Source organism: Archocentrus centrarchus, chromosome 1, assembly GCF_007364275.1.
Source record: "Archocentrus centrarchus isolate MPI-CPG fArcCen1 chromosome 1, fArcCen1, whole genome shotgun sequence".
Lineage (NCBI taxonomy): Eukaryota > Metazoa > Chordata > Actinopteri > Cichliformes > Cichlidae > Archocentrus > Archocentrus centrarchus.
The window spans coordinates 39,104,779-39,129,442 of record NC_044346.1 but is presented as its reverse complement, the minus strand read 5'-3'; the positions used below and the strand labels follow the sequence as shown (position 1 = coordinate 39,129,442).

At 44.0% G+C, this 24,664-nt stretch overlaps 1 protein-coding gene across 1 annotated transcript in view; it reads right to left on the bottom strand.

The window, feature by feature from the left end:
- sorcs1 (sortilin-related VPS10 domain containing receptor 1) overlaps positions 1-24,664 on the bottom strand; it is a 188,538-nt gene that overhangs the window by 16,136 nt on the left and 147,738 nt on the right. The window contains 11 exon segments of the mRNA XM_030731646.1: positions 547-659; positions 3,418-3,541; positions 5,417-5,550; positions 6,206-6,392; positions 7,673-7,844; positions 11,357-11,470; positions 15,534-15,667; positions 17,007-17,124; positions 20,141-20,248; positions 20,580-20,671; positions 23,056-23,132. Of these exon segments, the coding sequence (XP_030587506.1) occupies positions 547-659; positions 3,418-3,541; positions 5,417-5,550; positions 6,206-6,392; positions 7,673-7,844; positions 11,357-11,470; positions 15,534-15,667; positions 17,007-17,124; positions 20,141-20,248; positions 20,580-20,671; positions 23,056-23,132 (1,373 nt within the window).

The following is a 24,664-nucleotide window of genomic DNA, read 5'->3' as shown; positions in this document are numbered from 1 at the left end:
TTCAGTGAAGACTGAAGATACTGTATATTTTTAGCATCCGTTTTGATTTGCAAGATCAAAAAGTGTGAAAATATGATGGAAGGCTCAGATTGCTTCCTCCTCTGATTCAGAAAACATATTGACACTCTGAGGATGCTGCAAAAAATAACAGGAAGTTAATGAGGCAAACTCTGTACCTAACATGTCATGTGTGGCTTTGAATCATGTCCTCCACTTGACAGATTGCAAAGCACTCATCTCCAAGCGTTCCTTCAGGTCAGTGCAAAACACGCATTAGACCCATACTGACATTTATTCTTCTGTACACAACCTCGTTACTGTATGGCCCTGAACTCAGAGTGTGTGCGAGCCACAGCAATCAGCAAGCTCTTGAACTACATTTTTCCCCTCTTCTCCCTCTTGCCTTGTCATTTATCATCATAAAAGTCAGAATCATGTCTCCAAGCCTCGGGGAGGTCACGCAGCACTCCGAGGTCCAGTCCAGCGCTGACAGTATTTACCAAAGCAAAGCAACGGTTGCCATGAAATACCCAGAGAGAGCTTTACCTGGATCAGAGAGTTCTTAATGACTCGGCTCACATCCAGCCTCCATTCTGCAATATCGGGGTTGTGCTCATCCAGGTTTGATGAAAAGGCGAGCAGATGAGATCGGAAATATTCTGCAGGAAGAAAAAAAAATGTGTGAGGGAAGCTTGTGCCTTTCATCTGTCATTAAATGCAAAGTTCAGCTTTGAGATTCAGCTCATGTACTTCAAATGTTTTTTAAGGAAATCCAGGGTTTATTTTCACAGTTTCAGCCTCTATTTCGGATCTTAACAAAAAAGAAAAACATGAGGAGATAACATCAGTGATGGAGCACCATGGCCATCTTTACAAGCAATTTTTTCCCCTCTTAATAGCCCCTGATTTTCTAAACATGCTGTCCATCGCTGTGCATGCATGGTGTGCTGGATGCTTTGTGTTGTAGTTAAGAAAAATAATTCAAAGGTAAACTAATTTATCCTTAGCATCCACCAAATATTAGTGGATCACATGAGTTAAACGTACGTGATTCACTGATTCTTTGAAAAATGAATGTTGGGAGTTCAAAGGTAACAGGTAAGTCAGTGACGGCAGGCCGAGAAGGTCATTCTAGGCACTCCAAGGTAAGATCAGCTATGCAGTCACTCCTGAGTGAGTTCTGGGCAGAGCAGACGACCAGACAAACACAACTTACCTGTGTCCAAGAAACTGGTCCATCTCACTAACAAACCCTCACCTGCTTACTGCCACCAAACTTCTGCTTCCCTGCCTGCCCTACTGGAACTCCCTTTATCCAGCGCAATCTAACTGGCGACCCCTCTCAGTGAAGTCCCTGGAGCTCCCTTGCTCACCAGCCGACTATAGGACACTCCAGGACACTCAAGGAGCATAGTGTTCATGTATGCAGTATGCTGCAATGCATATTGGAGAACAGATTATATGTAAAGGCTGAGAAATGTGAATTTCATTCGTCTTCTGTGACTTTCCTGGGCTGTGTCTTCGAAGGAGGGATGGTGAAGACTGATCTGGAGAAGATTAAAGCAGTAGCGGAGTGTCAGACTCTCAGCACCAGAAAACGGCTCCAACGATTCCTTGGATTCGCAAACTTCTACAGAAGCTTAATCCAAAATTACAGTCAGGTAGCAGCACCAATTAGCTTCCACCAAGAACCCTTTTGTTTGGTCCACAGAAGCAGATGCAGCATTCACCCAGCTAAAGGAGAAGTTCACCTCGGCACTGATCCTGGTCCAGCCTGACCCCAAGCTGCAGTTAACTGTGGATTTGAACGTCTGTGGTTCCAGGGTAGGGTCCACAAATCTGGACCCAATGGTAAGCTCCAGCCCTGTACCTTCTTCTCCCGTCATCTAACTCTTGCTGAAAAGAATCATGACGTGGGGGTGCTAGAAGGGTGGCAGAATTGGTTGGAGGGGGCCAAGCAACCGTTTGTAATATGGACTTATCACAAGGATCTCACTTATCTGCAAAATGCTAAAAGGTTAAAGGTTCTCGTCAGGCACGCTTGTCGATTTAATTGTAACATCTCTTACCGCCCAGGTTCCAGGAACGTAAAGCCTGATGACCAGTCTTGCCAGTATTCTGCTGAAAATGAAAATCCTGCCATTCACCTTCACTGTAGGAGCATTAACCTGGGGACTAGAAAACATCATCCAACGGCTCTTCAGGCAGAACCTGAGGTCAGGCCTCCTTCAGCCCCTATCAGGCCCTCACAGGCCCTGCTCCTACATTGCAATGATAAACAGTAACAGGATTGCCTCCATCCTGTGGAAAGTCTGTCATGGACCGGTTTTCGAAGTCAGCCCACTTCATTGCCCTCACTAAACTACCTTCTGCCACTGAGACTGCCAGCTTACTGACTGATCATGTATTCGGGCGTTCCTTTAGAAATAGCTTCTGACAGGTCCCCAATTTATCTCCCAGGTTTGGAAAAGCTTTTGCACTGCCCCCCCCCCAAAATTAATGGTCAGACCGAGAGATTAAATCAAGAGCTTGAAACCGCTCTCTGCTGTGCAGCCTCCAACAATCCCACCTCCTGGAGTTCGCAGCGATCATGGATTGAGTACGCCCATACCTCTCTCACCTCCATAGCTTCCCTTCTGTCTCCCTTTGAAGTTTCTTAAGGATAACAACTGTCTCTGTTGAGCTGGAATCGGGTACGGATTGCCATCAGCCGGCGGATCTGGAACCAAACTAGAGCTTTGCACGGTGGACCAAAACCGACGCCTGGCTGAACGTCGAAGAACCCCGGCCCCCCTACGACACTCAAGGTCAGAAAGTATGTCTATCCTCCAAAGACATTCCTGTGAAATCCCAGTCGAAGAAACTGGCCCGGCGTTATATTGGGCCCTATGAGACTGAGACTGTTATCAGCTGTCAGGTTGAAACATCCAACAACTTTCAGAACTCTTCCAAGTGTCCCAGATGAAGTCTGTTTTGTTTGAAAGCTGCTGTTTAAAACAACTTCTTCCTGGAGTTCTCTCGCCTGGGACATTTGGACTAATTCATCTCTCCTTTCTCACAATAATGACCCGAGTATGGACACATGGATGCTGTTGTTTTGACGCCACATTTTGAAGCATGACCATATTTGGACAGAAAGAAAGTTATCAGCTAATGCAAATGATGATGCTACATCCATCATACTATTTATGATTATAACTTACTGAATTAAAGAGTCTATAAGTTTTATTAAATGTTAATAAATGAGCTTCAAATCTGGGGAAACTTTGAAACATTAACAAGAACAGTATTTTCTAATAAAGATAACATAATTAAAGGGAAGCAGCACTGTTATTAGTAGACTGTGGAGTCAAAACTTATCAGCATGTTTACAGAGCAACAGATTCCCATGGAGACTGAGTTAGAGAGTCGCCTCACCGTGGACAGCGATGGTTTTTCTGTCCTGCAGAATAGTATTCCCTGCAGACACCTGCACAGTGACTGTATTGATGCCTTCCCGGGAGAATGTGTACGCCACACTTCCCTCTAGGGTGATTACTGGCTGCTGGGGGAGAGAGAGAGGGAGAGAAGCAAGTAGGGGAGGGTAGATGCTCCCGTGAGAGAGCCTTATCAACGGCTGGTTAACATCTCACACTGCTGTTATTTACACTACAGAGGTGTCAGCCTGCTGGCGGACTCACAAAAACACACAAACACACACACACATGCACGAGTCTGTGCTGTGCTGCATCCAGCTCAGAGGCCTGCAGAGAGTTTCCTGTGTGACACCAGCAGCTCCTTCCTGTCATTACTCACGTCTCCATTTGTTCTTCAGATAGCTTTAAGATGCTAATGCTGCCACTATTTATTACCAGCTGACAGAACTGGCTGTCCTTGTGGAAAGCCCCCTGCTGGTGCTGAGCAAACACATTTACCCAGCTACAAAATACAAAGACAGATAGTACGAGTGGAGCATTTCTACATACGAGGCAGACAGAGCACAGTGCGTCCTGAGGGCCAGAGAGACTTTGATTTTTTTGTGCTGTATCATGAGAGGCATTATGTTGTTATAATATCTGGTTTATTGATAGTTACTTTATTTTTCTATGTTTATGTCACAATATAAAGCACTTTGACGGGACTGTTGTTGTGATTTGGTGCAATATAAATAAAACTGATTTGAATTACCGATCTCATTAATGCTACCGAAGCTGTTTGTGAGGTCAGCTTATTTGCACCCTGACAATGAATTGCTGTATTTGAAGGAATAATGAGCTACTTTTTCATGGCGTTCTAACAGAATCCGAGCAGCAACAATAGGCGAGCTGCTTTTCTAACAGCTGATGCAGCTGTCCCCCCCCCCCCCCCCCCCCCCCCCCCCCCCCCTCACATGGAAGGATGAGGAGAAGTATCAGCTTCTGATGGCCAAAGTTCTTCTTTGATGATGACTGAACATCACTACTGATGAATGGTAAAGCTAATGCTAAGCAGTTAATGCCAGCATAGCTCAAGCTTTGCCTTAGCTTCATCTCTCAACAGGATGTATTGGTGTGGAGTAGATGTGAACCTCTCCAGTCAGTGCCGGTCGTCCTTCTACATTTCATGTTCTCGTAGGTGGCTCATGAATCATCTGGGTTTTTGGATCCAGCGTGATCTTACTAACGGCTAAGCTAGTCTCTGGAGCTTGAAAAAAGGCGACTGGACTTCTTTGAGTTTCTTGAAGATGTTTCACCTTCATCTGAAAGACTTCTTCATTTCTAAAGCTAAAGGGCAGAGACACCCAGGTATTTAAATCCCAGTGGGGGTGATAGGGTAATGGAAAAAGTGATGCTCGACCCTTTCATCCAGTTTCATAAATTTTGGCCTGATACTTTTGGCATAATCTTGCAAATATTCAGCCAAATGAAGGACAATAAACATTATGGTCACTGATCCCAACAGCAAGGTGAAAGCTGACTAATCTTACACTTTCTAAATGACCTTCCAGAAATAAACTCTGTTGGGTTTTAAAGAGTCCTGTTTTACTCAGTCAGATCTACAACTGTGGCCCCCAACCTGAAACCCTCTGCCTGGCTAAATAGCACAAAGGGCTTAACAGAAAGATATGAGCCTTTAACTCTGTGTGATTGATCAGCTCTGCCTAACTGCAGCTGGCCTTATAATTGGAGGCGTTTCAGAGGAATGCTAAGATGGACACACTTCACTGGTTATCAGTAATTAAGGTACTTTGTGTACAGGTCAGCATGCTCCACAATTTTTATCGAAGCAGATTAACAAGGCTACAATTTTTCCTACCTGGATGCACAAATATAGCTCAAAAAAAAAAAAAGATTCTCACAGTTTGCAGCAGAGGAGTCAGCAACCTACTTAATTGCAAATGGGCAGAGAAGTAAGAGAAGTACAGAGCGAAGCGGGGAATGTCTTGAGTGCACTGTACCTCTGTGTTATTTCCGATCCACCAGATGTAGGTGACCGTTCCCACTTGGCTGGGCCACAGAACAGCAGTCAGGTTCACTTCCTTATTCCTCACCGCCACAAAGGGAGCTGAGAGATGGATATACTCCAGCTGACCTACTCAGGCACACATATACATCACAGTGTGAACTCGATGCTCTGCACCACAATATAGAGGATAAAAATGAAAGAAATAACTTTACTGGTTCAAACGAGAGGGAAGAGAAAGGGGGGAGACGGGGTTTATAGGTGGATAAGGAGGGTGAGTTTGTTCAAGATTTGCTCTCGCTCTGGGACTGCTGGCTGCCATCTGTGTACTATTTTTCATCCGTGGCACTCTCAAGCCTGCCGTGGCTCTATTTGTACGGCTGGCACATAGGATTGGCAGATTGGTGGGGGCAACGCTGCTCCCTGATCAATAAGTCACTCCGTTACATCTGTCACATCCTGAATGCACCGGGGGTGGCCAGCCCTGTTACGTATGAGGTCGCAGAGGCTTCTGCGGGGTGAGTGGCTGCGGAGCATAAGCTGAATTGAGTGGAAGCGAAATGGGATTTGTTCTATCTCACTTGTTTGTTTGGCTAAGGGAGGGGAGCATGTTCTGCAGAGAGATAAAGCATGAATGTTGTACACTGTGTACAAGCAAGCAGCAGCAATTCCATAGACTGATATAAAGTGTGAAGAGATGAAACTAAGAGTAAACAAAGTGAAGAAACTTCTATCTAAATAAATGCACAAGAACATCTGGATGGAGAAAGGTTAGAAAACTCACATGTCACGTGCAGGTAGAGCACGGCCGTCTCTGAGCCCAGGCTGTTCTCCCCAGTAGCGGTCACTCGGTAGATTCCCACGGCTTTGTAGATGTGTTTGATCCCATCCTCGATGGAGCTCACATTGGAATATGTAAGAGCATGGCCATCTCCAAAGTCCAGAGTGATGCTTGTCTTTGCCCCGTCACCCTGAACAGGACAAACACAGGAAGTGTTTGAGGTTTGATTACACTCCACCAACACCGAGCACCATTTTCCCTCTGGCACAATATGTGTGGGTAATGCTTCTCACTGTTCCTGCAAAGGTAACGGCCTTGATTTTCAGTGTGGTTAGAGGTACATTTAGTTGCATCAGCTCAGTCTCATTATGTTATGCCAACAGTGAGCTGGATCTCGCTCCCAGCTCATTACATATGGATGCTTCTAAAAGACACTTTGGGTCACGAGTGCAGTTTGTCACAGTTTTTCAACAGGGACGCACATCTGGATGCTCTGGCTGCCAAAGTCCTTCAGCCTTTCCATGCAGACGCCATCTCGCTCTGAGACGACACAGCATCATTCCCAGATTTGAGTTTCACTGCAGAAAATAATATATTAAATGCAAATGCTATTCTACTTCTCTACACAACGATGAAAAACCGTGTTTCTGATTTTTTTGGCTTCGCAGAAGGTTTTGTTCATGCAGAGTAAAATAAATGGAAAAATCAGTCTTACTCTCCAAGTCAGTGTCAGCACTGAGTTTATTCTGTCTGTGCTTGAATCAAGAGAAACAACTGGTGAATTTGCTGAAATCACTTTCTTTTTTTTCTTGTAACTTTAAAAATGTATCTGCACGTGTGGCACCAGCGTGGCTCTGTAGCTCAGCAGGTGAGCCACATGTGGTGCAGGCGGCACAGATTCAGGTCCAACCTGCGGCTCCTTCCTGTGTACCTTCCCCCCCTACACCCACTGTCCTGTCTCTCTTCACTGTGCATCTCATAAGGCACCCCCCCCCCCCACACACACATTTATTTAAAAATGCATTTAATGCATTTAAAAACAAGACAGCTGATGCCACGACCGTGAGGACGCCCCCCCTAAAAGAGTCTGGGCTGTTGCAGTCAGCTCTGCAGTCTCTGAGTCTCTTCTGTGTCATCATTAATGATGAGAAGCAGCCCTAACACTATAGCACAGTTAAAGCTGCCTGTGTGGAGTCCGAAGTGTCGATGCGTCACTATGTCGACCCACCTGAGTGCTGTAGGGCATAAAAATGGGAATGGGAATTTTACACACCTTAAACTTGAAACTTATGGAAAATGAAGAGTATGAATACAGCTGAGCATAATCCCGTTGCTATAGAAACAATCCACACAGCCGCGTCCAATTAAACTGTACATGTTAAACAATTCTTGCTTATATCCTGAATGTAACGACGCTGACTTGGTGTGACAGCTCACAGGGCTTTATGGGAACCACTGAAAACAGCTCACCTCCTCCAGAAAAACAAGGAAGGTGACATTGGTGCCTAACACGGCTGTCAGCGAGCCCTCGCTGGTAACCAGGTGGAGACCTTTGGGTGCTTGGCTAGGACACTGCTGCCTCCTGGCTGTGTACTCGGCGCTCACACCAGCTGTACAGTTATTGGAGACCACTTTCCTGTAGCTGAAGGTGGAACAGCACAGAAAACAGGTTAGACGTGCAGTCATACGGATACAAACGTAACAATTCATGTGATATTCTTTGTAAACACATCATAAAAGTGAGTGCACCCCTCACATATCTGTGAATGTTTTATTTTATCTTTTCATGGGACACTTTAGAAATGAAACTAGAAAACTGAAAATAACTCAACTCACAGCCATTAATGCCCAAACAGCCGGCAACACAAGTGAGTACACCTCACAGTGAACACAGTGTCAATACTTTGTGTGACCACCATTATGATCTAGCACTGCCTTCACCCTCTTGGGCAGAGATTTGACCAGAGCTGCAGCTCCATGATGACATCACAGAGCTGGTGGATGACACCTTACGCTCCTCCACCTTCTGCTTGAGGATGCCCCACAGCTGCCCGATTGTGTTGCCAGCTATTTGGGCCTTAATGGCAGTGTGTTGAGTTACTTTCAGAGGACAGTAAATCTATACGGCCACACAAGCTGTACACTGAATACTCTGTTATATCCAAGTTTCATTTCTATAGGCCCACGAAAATAAAATATTCACATATTTTTGTGAGATAATGTAACCATATTTATGTTTAAAATAACACCCAATCCTAATCTGCACGTCCCTCGTTTCAGCTTTTCAATTTAAAGCTCTTTAATTGTAAGTGTCAGGAGTGCTGTTTGTGTGCTGAGGGGCGTAGACGGGAACACAGACAGGGTGCTCTTTGACAGAAGATCTAAAATGTGGTGGGAATGTCAGTGTTCCCGCAACAAACAGCCAGGCTGAGGCTGCTTCAGACGTCTAAAACAGGGCGTAGCCTGATTTATGCTCCAGTGATGATGAATCTGTAGTTTTTCAAACACAAACAGATTGGTTCGTTTTCAGAGTGCAGCATTTGAAATTTTACAATCTTTAACACGAAATTATAAATGTTTTCTTTATCCATGTTTTTAAAGTATCTTTGAATAAAGGGAACAAGGGTGTATGCCAGGGGTTCGGTGCATGGAGCCCGGATTATCTAAGATACAGGTTTGAGCATTAGTTCTGCCACAGCTGCAAAGTCAGCAATAAGATCAGCTGATCTCAGTGCCAGCTTACATTATCTTGTGTGTCAGGAGATTAAACACTGCTCAACGATTAGAAAAACTCACACACTGTCAGAAGCTCTATTTAAGCTGCAAGCCACTATGCAACCCGCCTCCAACCCAAGCTTATAGTTATACTGGATCAGGTGACCCTGAACCCTCCCTTAGTTATGCTGCTATAGGCCTAGGCTGCTGGGGGGTTCACATGATGCACTGTTTCTTTTCATTCACCTTATTTACTTTGTTTATACTCCACTCTGCATTTAATCATTAATTGTTATTAATCTCTGGCTCTCTCCCCTCAGCCCCCCCTCAGCAGATGACCCCCCCCTCCCTGGTTCTGATGGAGGTTTCTTCCTGTTAAAGGGAGTTTTTCCTTCCCACTGTCACCAAGTGCTGCTCATAGGGGGTCGTGTTGACTGTTGGGTTTTCTCTGTATTATTGTAGGGTCTTTACCCACAATACAAAGCACCTTGAGGCGACTGTTTGTTGTGATTTGGTGCTATATAAATAAAACTGAATTGAACTGAATTGAACCCTACTCCTCCATTTCAGCTTTCAGCTGTTACCTACATTTAAAAAAAAAAGTGGTGTGCCATTGAATATTTACATTTTCATGTTCAGATATGAAAAGCAGTTTGTGGGTGAGAGATCAAGCTGCACCCTCCTGACCATCCACACCTGTGCTGGAGCATACAGGTGACCATTCATCCATTCATTTACTTTCTTAACCACGTTTATCCAGCTGAGGTCACAGAGGGCTGTAGCCTATCTTAGATGATACCGGGCAAGAAGTGGGGCACACCCTGGACGGACCTCCAGCCCAACACAAAGAGACAACAGTTCCTACTCATCCACATCTCCCACCAATGTGGAATCATCAAGTAAACTAACACACTTGTCTCTGTGAGGCACAGGGAAAAGATTCAAACTCCACACAGTGTGGCCCCAGCAGACCAGTGGGTTTGAACACAGATGCTGTTTTTCTGTGAGACAAAAGTGCTAACCAAGCCACCTCTAACCCCCCGTGTGCCGTTCAGAACAGAACACTAAAATAAAAATGTATCAGGATGCAAAGTTTCATGTCTGCAGGGAGAGATGTAAACAACCGAGACGGCATGTGAAAAGTCTCTCGGTATACTGAACGGATGCAGCTCCATAACTGACTGCTGCAGAATCATGACTTCGTGGTCATGTGATCCGGGCAGCAACATTTGTGGTTAATTCTCAGATTTATTTCTGTCCTTTTGAACCATCTGAAAGCTGTTGATTGTAGCGATGAGATCAGTTATAATTCTTGCCATTTGTCCATGTAACACACAACAGAACAATCAAGCCCCCACTAGAGCCACCCCCCATCCAGGACCTGGCTTATATCTCCATCTCTTCATCAGTGCATGCTGATGAAGAAGAATGTATTTTATCCGGCAGAAGCTCACATTAACGTCTCTTAAAGTACCTTTTACTGGTGTGTCTTATCACTGGGTCACTGGAGCCTATCCCAGCTGTCAGAGGGGGAGAGTTGATGCCACTCTAATGCAGGGCTAACTCAGAGAAACAGGCATCCATTCACCTTAGAATCACCAGTGAACCTTACAGGCACGTCTTTGGGAGGAAGGTGAAGTACCTGGAAACATCCCACAGCAGGAGAAGTCGACACAGCTGCTCAGCGGATTAAAACCCTCCTGCTGTGAGGTGACGGAGCTAACCAGTGCACCACCGTGCTGCCACGCTTCCTCCCCAGGTATTCCTGAGTGATTTCCCATCCAGGTAGTGACCAGGCCCAACCCTGCTTATCTTCTGTGATGTGGTTTTCTCAGGTGGTGAGGCAGGTTTAATTCACAATTATTCTTCCTCCAGTTCTCGTCCTCTGGTTACATTTTCTGAACATTTTAGCTTTTTCATGTCTATCTTTGTCCAATACAAAAAAACTTAAGTATGAAAAAGTGGGAAAAAATTGTCTAATTTTCCTTTTTTATGGAGCAAGATTTCCTTTAGTTTTTCTTCTTGATGACCGTGTAGTTCTGAGCTCCCGGTTACATCACGTGGTCTTCATCACGGTTACATTGTTTCTGGGCACTTCAGGTATTAAAAAAAAGCCCTCACGCTTTACATAACTGCAGCCCTCAAGCTGGATTTGTCATTGAATTTTTCATTCATACCTTTTTGTAATTCTTGACACAATTTTCCCCAAAATAGATCTTTTTCTTACTGGTGCTTCATCCTTGTTGGCTCATGATTGTTTTTTAAAAGTGCAGGTTTGATCATTCAGCCCACATTTTCCTCAGTCTGACCACGTCGTCCCTGAGAAACTAATTAACGTACCCCGAGCTATTCAGCTCAAATGCACCATTCATTTTACCCAATCCCTGTGAGCCGCGGCTGAGACTGTGCATGCTGATTCTAGTCTGCTCTCATCCTCACCCGGTGCTGTTAAGGAAAGTCATCCCCGTTGTGCAACTCCTGGACATCGATGACGGATGGAACCAAAAGGCGGGGGTGCACTTGCCGTCCGTCCGTCTCTCAAAGCCGTAATCACTGTAACGATCCGACAAAACAGACACAGCCATTAAACCGGGAGCCACAGAGGAAATGCTGTTTGGAAAATTCAATCCGAAAATGAGATGCAGGCTGTTAGAAGTGTAACACCTGCTTATAAAATGACTGATAATACTCACAGGGAAATCAATCAAAAGTTAATAAAACACTCTAAACTGAAAAGAGCTCCGTATTGTAAGATTATTGGATATTAAAATTCAACATGGAAACTTAATGTCATTTAAGTATTGACTTCAGAGGAGCTGCAGCAGCTGCTTCTTCGGCGCTCTTTAAACACAGCCCACGAGTTGTTTGTGCCATAAATTAAAAGGCAGAGCAGCGCTGTGTCCCCAAAATGATAGGGACAAATTGCCCCAATTAGTGCGACATGCACACAGATGCAAAAGTGTTGTGATTGTTAATGAAAGCTATTAGGCTCAGTGATTTATGGTTTTGATGGAGCTTATTCCAGCAGCATTCCTCCTCGAGAGACCTGCAGATATGGGAGCAAAGTGAGGATAAAAAAAAAAGATAAAAAAAGCAAAATTAACATGTTGATAATTCAAAGGAAGCATTTTTTTTTGTCTAATGTGGAAAAACATTCACTGTGACTGCAGCTGTGATATCTGGAGCCACCGGAACAAAAGCAGCTGAGAGAGATCCTTTTCCTCTCTTTGTCCTTCAAGAGGTGAAGATGACACACACACGCACACACACACCCATACACGCATGTGCACGCACGCACAACCATGCACACACACCCATACACGCACGTGCACACACACACACACACACACACCCATACATGCATGTGCACACACACATGCACGCACACACACACAACCACGCACACACACCCACCCATACATGCATGTGCACGCACGCACAACCATGCACACACACCCATACACGCACGTGCACACACACACACACACCCATACATGCATGTGCACGCACACACGCACGCACACACACACACACACACACAACCACGCACACACACATACACATACATGCATGTGCATGCATGCAAACACAACCACGCACACATGCACGCATGCAAACACGCACACACACACACACACACACACACATACATGCATGCATGTGCACGCACGCACACACACAAACACGCACACACACACATACCTATACACACACATACACACACGCGCACACACACACACTCGACTGGTTTCCGTTTAGCAGCAGCCGCTGTGAGAGCGTGCTCTGCAGTTATAATCTGGAGGATGTTATCCTACACGGTGATCTCTTATCTTTTAATCCCTCACTTAAACCCAGTTTCCTTAAACCCTGGGACATATTGCAAATGCATCTCTGCAACTGATAAGACTGTGGCTCAGTGCCAAATACAAGAAAACACCTCGCTTAACAATTAGTGTCTGTTTTTGTTGTTTTCTGTCCTCCAGGTGATGCCGTCACACACTCAGATTTAAAATGTGCTTTTTTTTTTAAACACTAGGAAAGTATGAACATTAGTTAGGATGAAATTTTTCAGAACAAACGGGCTGTTAGTGTGACAAGGCTGTGCACAACTGTCCCACAAAAGAGATTCTTCATATTGTGGTGAATACATTTGAGTTACAGACTACTTACAGAGAAACCAGAGGACTCAGAGCTGAGTCTGATAAACAGATTTGTGTACGTGGGTGTCAGAAAAGCAAACAAATATGTATAAATAAGAATATCACATCCTTCTGGCAGCAGGGTGCCGGAGCCCAGTTAGAATGAGGTCTGTCAGGGAGTCCGGCATCAATGATTTGTTCTACACTGACAGTACAAACAGCACACTATGAAAAACAGGACCGAGCTGCACTGTTAGCATAATACTGTGAACAGGCCACAGTGTCCATCCTGTTATTTTACTTCAACTTTACTACAGCAGACAAATGAAACACACTCATTTTACACTTAATTATTAGACTCGAGCTTTCTGACCTGTAGTTTCTCTTTGGTCCCCCCTCTTTCTGCTCCCTCCCCCCAGCCCCTCCTCTCAGCAGATGACCCCCCCTCCCTGAGCCTGGTTCTGATGGAGGTTTCTTCCTGTTAAAGGGAGTTTTTCCTTCCCACTGTCACCACGTGCTGCTCATAGGGGGTCGTTAATTTTGGGGGTTTCTTTCTAATATTTATATGTTCTCAAACCTGAACCCACAACTTAAAGGGCAATTCCACCAATTTCCTGTGACACACAAAGGAGTGTTTTTAAAAACTGGCCATCTAATGATGGCCTCTGCAAATTAGTGTGGGCTATGACCTAGATCATGCTACATACATAATTTAGTAAAAATGCATTAGACCCTCAGTAGACCCTCAGTAGACCCTCAGTAGACCCTCTGCTCCTCGTCACCGTGCAGAAATCTGCATCAAGTTTGTCGAGTGCAGCTGAGACAGTTGTGATGTCATCATGATTTTGGTAACGTTTCCCTTCATCAGCAATGACACAACAGGTAGCAGAGTTTATCATTTCTTAACAAAGGTTATCGCTGTTTACTCAACTTCAACTTTAAAATAAACTTTATTAAACTTGAATTTTACTGTTAACAAGCAAAGAAATGATAAGATTTACTTATTTAGGGTTAATCATTTGTTGTAATGTTGCGCTGTTATAAAGCTGGCTGATATTTTAACACCGATATCACACATGATTTGTAATGTTCATAACTTTTACAATAATTATTGGTGAATTAATATTTTTAAATATAATTAAATGCAGTCATTTTAATAAACCAGATGATCATAAGGTGAGGTCAAAGGTCAGCCTAGAGGCTGTTAAACTGTGTGTGACATCATAAAACTCTTTGTCTAGTTTTTCATTTGTTGGTCAGAACTGGGCAGCTAAAAATATTTGGTTACATTTACACACATTATGGTTTATGTCTCACCACAACATGATGTATCAAGTTTAGAAGTATAAAAATGTTATTACAAACATCAGCAGCCTTTGGCATTCATTACCAAAGCTGTGACAAAATATAAAATCCATAAAATTATATAATATTACACAAACTAATGACAGTGTTACTACAACTATTACTGGTTATTAACAATCATGAATGATTTCATTGTTTCACAGGTCGCCAACAGTCGGGCAACATTTCATCAAAACAAACAAAGATTTAAAAATTTAAAAAGTTTCCTTTAAAATCAGCTTGAATACAGATTCTTATGAACAACTTTGTCCCTTGATTTTTTCCTGTTGGATGCAAACAGTTTTATTGTTGTATAAGTATGAATATATGATCCTGAAACAGAGCACGTAGTCTAAGCCTACGTTTGAATTATGTGTTTGTATTATAGATAGATAGATAGATAGATAGATAGATAGATAGATAGATAGATAGATAGATAGATAGATAGATAGATAGATACTTTATTGATCCTGAGGGAAATTAAGGAAAAACTCTCAGACCATCACCGAGGCTGCAGCTGCAATTAAATAATTTATATAAATTATAATCCATGAGATTCTCCCATGTCTTAATGACTGAACTGTCATGTTGATAAATCTGCTAACTTACAGAGTTTGAAGTTTTACTGGCTTTTCTGTCCTGGCTTCAAATACACTAAATATTATTAATATTGTGGCTCTTTTCCAGTTTTACTGCCAAAACACTTAAAGCGCACACTTTGAGTACCACCCTACAGTGCTGTTCCTCACACACACACACAGACACACACACACACACACACACACACACTGCTGTGTTGCTCTCAGTCTGTATTGTGTGTTTAACTTTCCTGTACTGTAGTGTGGTTTCACCTTCCTGCTGCTGCTACACTTTGTGATGTGTAACTGTGATTGGTCAGATGATGCTAATGTCGCCCCTTCGGTGTGAACATGCAGGGGTGAACCTGGCGAGTTCATAACCAGCTTCTGTCAGTGTAAGTGAACCAGCTAATGGACAGACGTCCTGGGTTTGCTGACCTCACAGGGCCCTGCCGGGTGGTCAGAGGTTAAAGTCACGAGTTCTTGATGTACAGTTTAAAAGTAGTTATCGTAAAGAACATATATGTGGATATAAGTTGAATAAAACATACTGACCATTCAAAGTCAGCCTCTGTGCAGTCACATGGTGCCGACGTCATGGCCACCGAGTACGTCTTTCCCATAACGCACCTGGATGTGGGCTTCAGCTTCCGGTAGATTCTTTTGACTCCCATGAGGCACGGCTCGCCCTGCAGGCCACAAACAAGTTCAGATGGAAAGAAACACCAAACTCATTTTGTAACATCGTAACCACAATAAATAATTTACAGGAACAGCCGTGTGTGTGTGTGTGTGTGTGTGTGTGTGTGTGTGTGTGTGTGTGTGACAAGCTCGGCTGCCTCACGTTGCTTCAGCTCGTTCCTGTTCAGCGAATATTTACGGCGCGCTAAACTCAGCAACTGTTCCTCCGTTGCGAGTGTCACACTGTGGATGTGCTGCTCGAGTTCTTTTTTAGGGGATTTTTTGTGATATTGAGATGAAGGACTATGAAGGAGCTTCAGCTGCGAACGCTGCCAGAACCCGATCCATTTTTAGCCACGTGTATGTGTGGGAAGTGAATATGAAATCAGATGAGTGCAAAAAAAGATGAGAAGATATCAGCAGCCTGTTTCCACTGCATCCTTCAGCCTACACGGCTGCTCTCTCTTTATTACCAGAACATTCTGTCTTTGTGCATTAGGTGTCAGTAGTGAGATGCCTAAAAACTCTGCCTGCATCCACAAATAGACTGCCAGCGCCTTCCTTAACTTTCCCAGTTGGCTTGAAACAGAAACCCTAGCCTGTGTTTGCAGGTGGCATTTATTCTGGACCCACACTACCTCTGCATTTGGGCAGTTTAGCCCTGTAATTGGCTTGGACTCTTGTCATCTTCCATGCTTCCATATGTTTTGATCATCAGCCTGCTTTGACCATATGGGTGTCTTAACCAATTACTGAAGTGGGCCATGAATAAAGGCCCGCTTTAAGTGTCTGGCTCTGCTTCAGGCCTGACCAGGTTGAGGGGCTTTTGCAGCAGGTTTAATGTATGCAGAGAGGTTTACTTAAAGCAAGAGGGAGGAATTATTAGGGATTCTGCACCAGGAGCCGAGAGGGGTCCAGGTTCACTGCTGAAAACAAACTGAGGAGCTCAGCGAGATGGTCTCCACAGATTTCAGACTTCCTTGAATGAATTTGCTTCTCAGTTGAAAATAATAGCTCATTAAGTAAAAAATGTAATTCCTTTCGGAGTGTTTGTTCATGCACAATGAGGTGAGTCCTACCTGGAGCACAACATTTACTTCCTACCATTTTATTTCAGCATCCCAAACCCTAACTCTGAAACTGCAAAATATCAAAGATCAGGATTTTGGATTTTCTTGGCAATAAAGGGGAAAATATGTATTATTATCAGAAACTGTTAGTAGTAAATAACCATACAGTCAAAAACTGCATTTTTCTGAGCTCAGATTAAATGCCCTAAAAGATGAAACATTTTCTACAGGATGCAAACAAGTCAACGGTGTCTTTGTGCGCTGATGAAGGCCGTACCTGGTTGTGCAGGTGCCACGTCTGATAATCCGCCTCTGTGCACCTCCTGTTGAAGATGGACCTGAAGTCTATTTTCACCAACTGCCACTCAGATCGATGACTAACGTGGCCAAATATCCTGAAAAAAAAAAAAAAAAGAAGCCATACGTGCTGCACTCGTTACAGCCAAAACATGCTGTGGATAATGATGGAGCTAAAATGATGAGGAAAAGGCTGGTGAGCCAATCCCACAGAAAGATCAAAGCCACATTCATCCTGCTAATAAGCATTGTCTGATGAATCTTATTCATCTAGGCCACAGAGCTGATTTTTTTTTGTCCACACATGATTAAAAACACATCTGTGAGCCTCGTTGTTGCTGAACGACATGATCCATCATTACGGTGGAACGGAGCACGGAGGTCTATTAACGCTGATCCCACATTCAGCTTTCTGATGTCCCAAATACACCAAACTGAAAATACCTCCATGAATTAACTACTGTATTAATTACTTTTTGATACTACGAGCAGTGGACAGCAGTTTCGAGAAATTATAGAACTGCTTTAAAACATGCAACACTAAATCTGCTGAGGACGACTGAGAGTTAGAAAAAGCCAAATGTTCCAAAAGATGATTGATGCTAGAAAACGGCTGCAAGCGTGGTTCTCTCAGAGAGCCAAAGTGTTAATCTCACTCTAAAAAAAGGCTTTAAAAACCAGCCATCACAGGAAGAACCAGACGTAACAGAGAGGCTCGCTTTCATAACGTCTCCCCTGGAAGGCGTCAGGGTCGGCCAATTGTACAAACATGCAGCTATTGCCAGATCCATCATGTTTGTTTTTTTAATGTATTTTTTGCAAATTTAGCAGTCTGCCTCTGAAAATGTATTAATCCATCCATTTTATTAACCACTCATCCAGCTGAGGACTGTGGGGGCGCTGGAGCCTATCCCAGCAGACGTAGGGCCACAGGTAGGGCACACCTCAGACAGGTCGCTCATCCATCACAGATGAGACAGACACAGAGTCACTGGTTGACCCAACAAGCTTCAGACTTTGGACTGTGGAAGGAAGCCAGAGCACCACAAAGGAGGTTTGAGCCAGTGATTGATTAGCTTGTAAAGCACAAGTGTTATATAGTGCCACATGGTGGCGCCTCCTTCCTTTTTGGTGCGATGAGCTGAAGAGATGAGTTATACAAAGACACTGCTGGGAACTCTCATTATGTCTGACACTCGAACGTAGTGCTACAGGAAGCTGACCGTCGCTGCACTAGTGTACAAGTCTCCTTTATAGTTTCTGAGCTAACAAGCTATCCTGGACCTAATGCTAGCCGAGCTAAACAAGCTGTTCGCTCTGATCACTTCACATACTTCACATACACGATCTTATTCCCACCTGCTTGTTCACACTTAACTCACCCGGCTTGCTGGTTTTGTCCAGTTTAACATCGGTCAGACCACCAACCACTATTCTATTCTATTCTATTCTATTCTATTCTATTCTATTCTATTCTATTCTATTCAGCCATTTGTGCAAGAGTAGGGTTGGCCTCTGTTTTAGTCACATGCTAAATACGCCATCCTTCAGTAATGAAGTCTCATTCATTTTCTAGTTACAGTTTTCTATCTGGGTTTTAATGTGGGTGTTCCAAAGAGGTGAAACATCTATAAAAAGGAGTGGAAGTTACCCGACCCCAACCCCAACCTCCACCCATAACCCTGACCTCAGACTGCTGCAGACCTGCTGGATGTTCAGAGGTTAGAACAGAAACAGTCCCAGTTATATAAATCCTTTTTTTCAACAAGCAGTCGCTGGTTGCCAGATTCTAGCAGGGAGTTGGAAAATTGGAAAACATATTATCTGACTGTAGAAGGCATCCGACTTTTTGTTCAAAGCACATGTGACAGAAATAGCTGTGCAGTGAGCAGAGAAAGCTCAGCTCACTGTCTCACCTCCGCACAGCTTCTCTGTCCACGTCGGGCGTGTTGGAGGCGCCCCACAAACATGCAGAATGAGACACATCGTGCATCAAAGCCTTCGGTCTGAACTGCTCCATCCTTATCCAGCATGAAAGTGAAGTCCACAGTATATAATCTCCAATATTATGCTAATACTGAGAATTGTTTTTAAAGTTCCACTCAGTCAGAATGAAACGCCGTATTTTTAAACTGGTCAGAAACAAAGCACAGCCCAAGGTTATGAGACTAACTGGATAAATATTCCATCTCTGGCTAAATTGAGCGGCTGTGCGTCTTTGCACTGACCCCTCCTCACCATTCATACAACGGCATATTTATCACAATCAATCTGTCAATTAGCTCCTGAGGCACCCAGCCATGACAGGCACTTACTGTAAAAATGAGTACAAATTGATAAGAAAACAGTGCATGATGGTCTTATGAAAACGAATGGTGTGTCTGCCAGCTGAGAGCCTCTGCATTCGAGAACTTATTCTGCTCCCCCCAGCGTTTTCCTTTCTTCCCTCTCCTGCCCTGTCTCCCCAGCTGTGCCCGATCACTCTCCTGTAGAGCTGACTCCACAGCTGCCTGTCAGTCTGTCATTTATGGCAGGTATCATGAAACATTGATGTAATGGCTGCGGTAACACGTCCCAAAGTCCTAAATCTCTGCCGCAATAAGGGAGCAGTGCTGCGTCATACCATATGCACGCACTCCTGCTCTGGGCTGTTCTAATAATAAATGTGAAAGAACACAGAAGGAATCTTCATAAATCTGATTTCTGAGGGCACGCTAAATCATCCCCACTTGTCTCCCCACTTTTTAATGCAGTTAAAACTTTTCTTTTTAAAAAAAAAACAAAAACAAACTTTCTTGTCTGTTTTCTCGGGCATTTTTTTGATCATTTTTCTTCATGCTCTTCAAATGTGCAGCCACGTTGTCGCTGGCTCCTGAAGCATTGATCTCCTGTGATCATAATCGGGAGACAGCCGGTTCTGATGTTGGCTAGACCTTGAGAGAAACCTTTTTTTTGAATTCATGAGAAGGAAAACAGGCAGTCAGGAATTCGGAACAGAGCAGCCTGAGCTGGAGATGGCAGCAGCGCCGGCGTGGGTCACAACATGACAGAGCACACATTTAAAGACATAATTTACTGTTACTTTGTATAAAAAACATAAATAAATCCACTCACGTCATGATGAGAGTTTCCTCCCCCGGCTCTCCGAGCACCCCGTCCACAAACAGGGGCGTGTTGGTGAAGCTGTATTTGTTCCACTGCCGTCCTTCATCAAAGCTCAACCTGGGAACGCAAACAGCTGCTTCACAAGGGACCGCTGCTAATCCCTCAACTGTGTGCACACACTAATGACCCTGAGAGTCGTCTAACAACTTTATTTTATATTCCGCGCAGGGCCGAAGGTTCTCCGCTCAGAGAACACTGATCAGAGGTAAAGTCATTACGGTTTCAGACACAGGAAGGTGAAAGTGAGCGACGACTGTCACCAGAACTGGACCGTCCCTTCGTTTGAAGACAAACTCATTTACCTTTCTGTGACTAACTTGGGCCTTTGAGTTTCCTCAGAGAAAATTAGTCATGCTGTGACAAACGGCGTCTCCTCATAATGACTCACCACAGGTGTCGGATGGGGAGCGGAGTGTGTCTTATTGCCACTAAGGCCCCTCCTTGGTCAAGATACAGCACTGCGTACTCCTCATCGAAGATCTGCAGGGACAAAAATGCTCCATCTTACTGCTGTACACAATTACACACACCCACCCTGCAATTTTTCAAGCAAGCAAACACACACACACAAACACACACACACACACACACACACACACACACACACACACACACACACACACACACACACACACACACACACACACACGGCCCTGCTTTGCTACATTAGCTTCCAAATAATTATTTTTCATTGCTGCGTTTAATTAGAAACAAGCGCCATAAACTGAAGTGAATCCGGGAGGCAGGGACACGTCTATGTGTGCTTTATGCAGACACTGAATTAAACCGCTCTTTAAAATTAATATGATTGTTGATCTTAAACACACTGGCTGTTGTGTGAGGATTTCTATGATAAATTTGAGGGTAGCTGTGAGTGGGGAGGAGGACGTTCTCAGTGAGAGGATGGGAGGTCAGTCAGTTCATTGGGCTCCATATGGCGAGTGGCTCTGTGTTAAAGATTTAACGGGGCACATCGTTGGGAAAATTAATTATCAGACACGAGGCTGTAATATTAATAAATATAACATATTTGCTGCACTGCATGAGTGTGTAATTGCAGGAAGTTGATGTTAGCCAACAGCAGTGACTTGGCAAACTTTGCGGCTTATAAATTAAAATTAGTTTTTGCTTGGAAATGAGAAGAACTGATCTGATTAGAAGGTTAGAAAGCACAAACAGAAGCTGTGGGGATGGGTTCTGTTTCTGAGCAATGATGCTGATTATTTAATTGGTATCATTTCTATGTGGATAAACATTTAAGGGATTGGTCTGGCTCTTACCTTTTCCAAGGAGGTTATTTGATTGGTTATTTGATTCATTTGCTGTTACGCGATTGGCCCAACATTTTAAAAATGGCACACATTAGCTTGTTTTTTATCAAGAAACCATCCCATAATAACATGGGTACAGGAGTCAGATCCTGAGGTGAAGCTTAGCTGGACGTTCAATAAGAAGATCTGAACCACTCATCTACCTGCTTTCCCAGGTGTTTGGCTGCGTGTCTATTTTACATCACTTCCTGTTTCCCATGCTGTCAAACTCAATGATGACTTCATCACTTCTAGTCCAATCATCTCTCTGCCTGCCTCCCTCGAGCCAATCAGCCTCCACTCAGCGGTCTTTAAATATCACTCAGACTCATTCGTGCACCCACCTCCTCCCCCTCTCCACCACCCAAGAGCTCTTTCCAAGCCTCCATCTTGATCTCCACCACCACCAGCGTCTAGACTCTGGGGGTGGGGGGGTCCTTCCCTAATTCCTACTTCCCTGGGATTCCCTTCAGCTTCAAGGGTCTCTGGGAGTCTAATCACCAAATACCAAATTTTATTTCTTATCAATAAACCATGTTTAATTCCTTAACGATCTCTCCTGATTGAAATAGAGTCGGTGAATTTTCAGACTTGATGTATGTATGCAGCCAGCTTTGGTTATTAATTTGACAAGTGTTGCTATAAGAATTATGTTCAATTTGCACTTCGACCTCCACTGTTCAGTCACACAAAAGGTGTGTGTGTGTGTGTGTGTGTGTGTGTGTGTGTGTGTGTGTGTGTGTGTGTGTGTGTGTGTGTGTGTGTGTGTGTGTGTTGGGATATAAAACAACAACAACAACAAAAAAAAAATCACATTATTTTTGGTCATTTTGCTAACTGGATTCTGGCCGTCCATCCTCGGGGGGACCTCTGACCTGATCACCTCATACTCATCCCTGCATTGGTTTGTTTACACGTGTGAGGCTGATTCATGAAACTAAGTGGAGTGGTGGATTGCCACATGGATGATTATGATGAGGGTCATAGGTCATTTCAGATTGATGGTCGGCCATATTTACTGGGGCTGGAGTCCACAGAAAGCTAAATTAAATGATGGAGACAGACAGAAAGACTCGAGGATGTTCTAAAAGACGACGCACAACGTTCACCTCTGTGGTGCCAACTGCTGACTCATTCATCCACCTTCCTGTTTTCACCTTTCAAAAAATCACCCAGGAGAAAAGACAAAGAGCAAACACTCGGCTCCCCAAAGAGTCGGGGAAAGCTGCTACAACAAAACGTCATTGACGTGCTAGATACATAATCAGATGCTAAACGGAAAGATTTCCTGAACCTCGCGCGCTCTGTTCAACAGTCTGGTCACTTGTCATCACCTGGAAGAGAGACTGCTCATGCTAACTAGAACGTGATGTTCTCACCCTGCAGACGCTAACAGTGTGTTTCCTGCTGACTGCCAAATGTCAGTCAACTGTTGCCATGTCAGAAGCACCCCAGAGACTTGAAGCTTAGATGTTGCTTCCTCAAATATGACACATATGCACTATTAGTTTACCAGCAGGACATTACAACAGTCCAAAAAGACAGCAGTCTCACCTGTCTCCAAGTGTTTCCTGCATCCGAGGTGATAAACACACTGACGTTGCTGGTGCTCAGCTCTGCCCCAGTGGAGCCTGCAGGTGGGGCAAATTCACAGAACAGACAGAAAACAAACTTGAGTGTTTTTGGGGTGGAAAGGCAGCCTGATGCACAAAAAGCAAATTAATTTTGGACAAAATACACCACGACTTTTATACAGTGAGAGCTGGTGCTACAGCAGGAGGCTTCAGTCTGCAGCTGCAGACCGGGGTTGTAATTACAGTCCTCCAAAAGATCTATTGTGCAATGCAACATTACTCCTAAATTAACCAATAAATCCCGATTACTGTATCCCTCATTCAGCAGTTCTGACCACATTAAGACAAGCTTTCCTAACTCTCTGCAGACGGCTGTAATTGCTTTAATTTAGCCTGTAATTGGCACCAGGTGGTGGTTTTTACAGAGGCACGGTTGTCCCCTAGTCTCAGTACCTCTTGAGAAGCAATAGGCTTTCACACTGATAACATCTGAGGGCTACACAATGTTTACATTGCTGCTGACTCCTCTAGTTGATGTTCTCACCATGCTGGAGTGATGCAGAGGTGTGGTGTAGATACAGCGTATCTGTACTATGTGGCCAACAAACCTACAACTTCCATCCAGACAAAGTCAGGAAAAGAATTTTCCAGGTATCCAGGTAATCTGATGGCTGGAATACAAACTTCCCAGAACTGCTAATGTTCAGTCTCTAGTCTCATGTTGTCTTTCTGTTTGTGTTTCATGGTTCTTGGTCTTCTTTTACTGATCAATAATGACTTTAGTCTTCCACCTCGACAGTAGTTCGTTTTCAAAAGACAAGAAACAAATGTTGTAATTCAGAGTGGAGATGAAATACTGTAGGATGATAGTATCATAGAAGTCTGATCTTTAGGCACGTTACCCAACAATGTGTCACAAATGAGACTCTAAGAACGTCTGCTGAGCATCCAAAGGTGGAAGATTAAGATCTAACATCCCTGCAGCTTTCCTAACTTTCCTGCTGTGCTCAGATAGACACATTACATGACTTAGGAGTGGAGAGTGATGAGGAAGTACCTACTGCCCACAAACTCCACAATATAACCATGTTTATAGTCCAGCTTTCTATTACTGAGCAACAAATGAACTTAAAGTAAATCTCTGTTAAATAAACGTGGACCCCTTGTGTTCGGTCTTACTGCTATAAAGGTTAGCTTATAACTACTGTCTAAAAAGAACGAACATTTCTAAGTGCAGCTTGTTCAGTATTATTAGTGTACTATAAAATAAAGTGTGACTATAATTACATCCACCCATCCACTATCACGGTGAAGCAGTCTAACAGAGATGCTCACACCTCCCTCACCCCAACCACCTCCAGCTCTTCGGGGGGGACTCGGAGACATTCCCCAGCCATTCAACATCCATAATCTCATCAGCATGTCCTCGTTCTGCCCCGGGAGTTTCCTCCCAGCAGGACACAGAAGAACGAACAAACCTCACAGTACAGGCTGGGCACAGTATCACAGGCAGACACCCAAACCACCTCAACCAGCTCCTGTCAATGCAGAGAAGAAGCAGGTTTCTCCCGTATGGCTCTGAGTCCAGA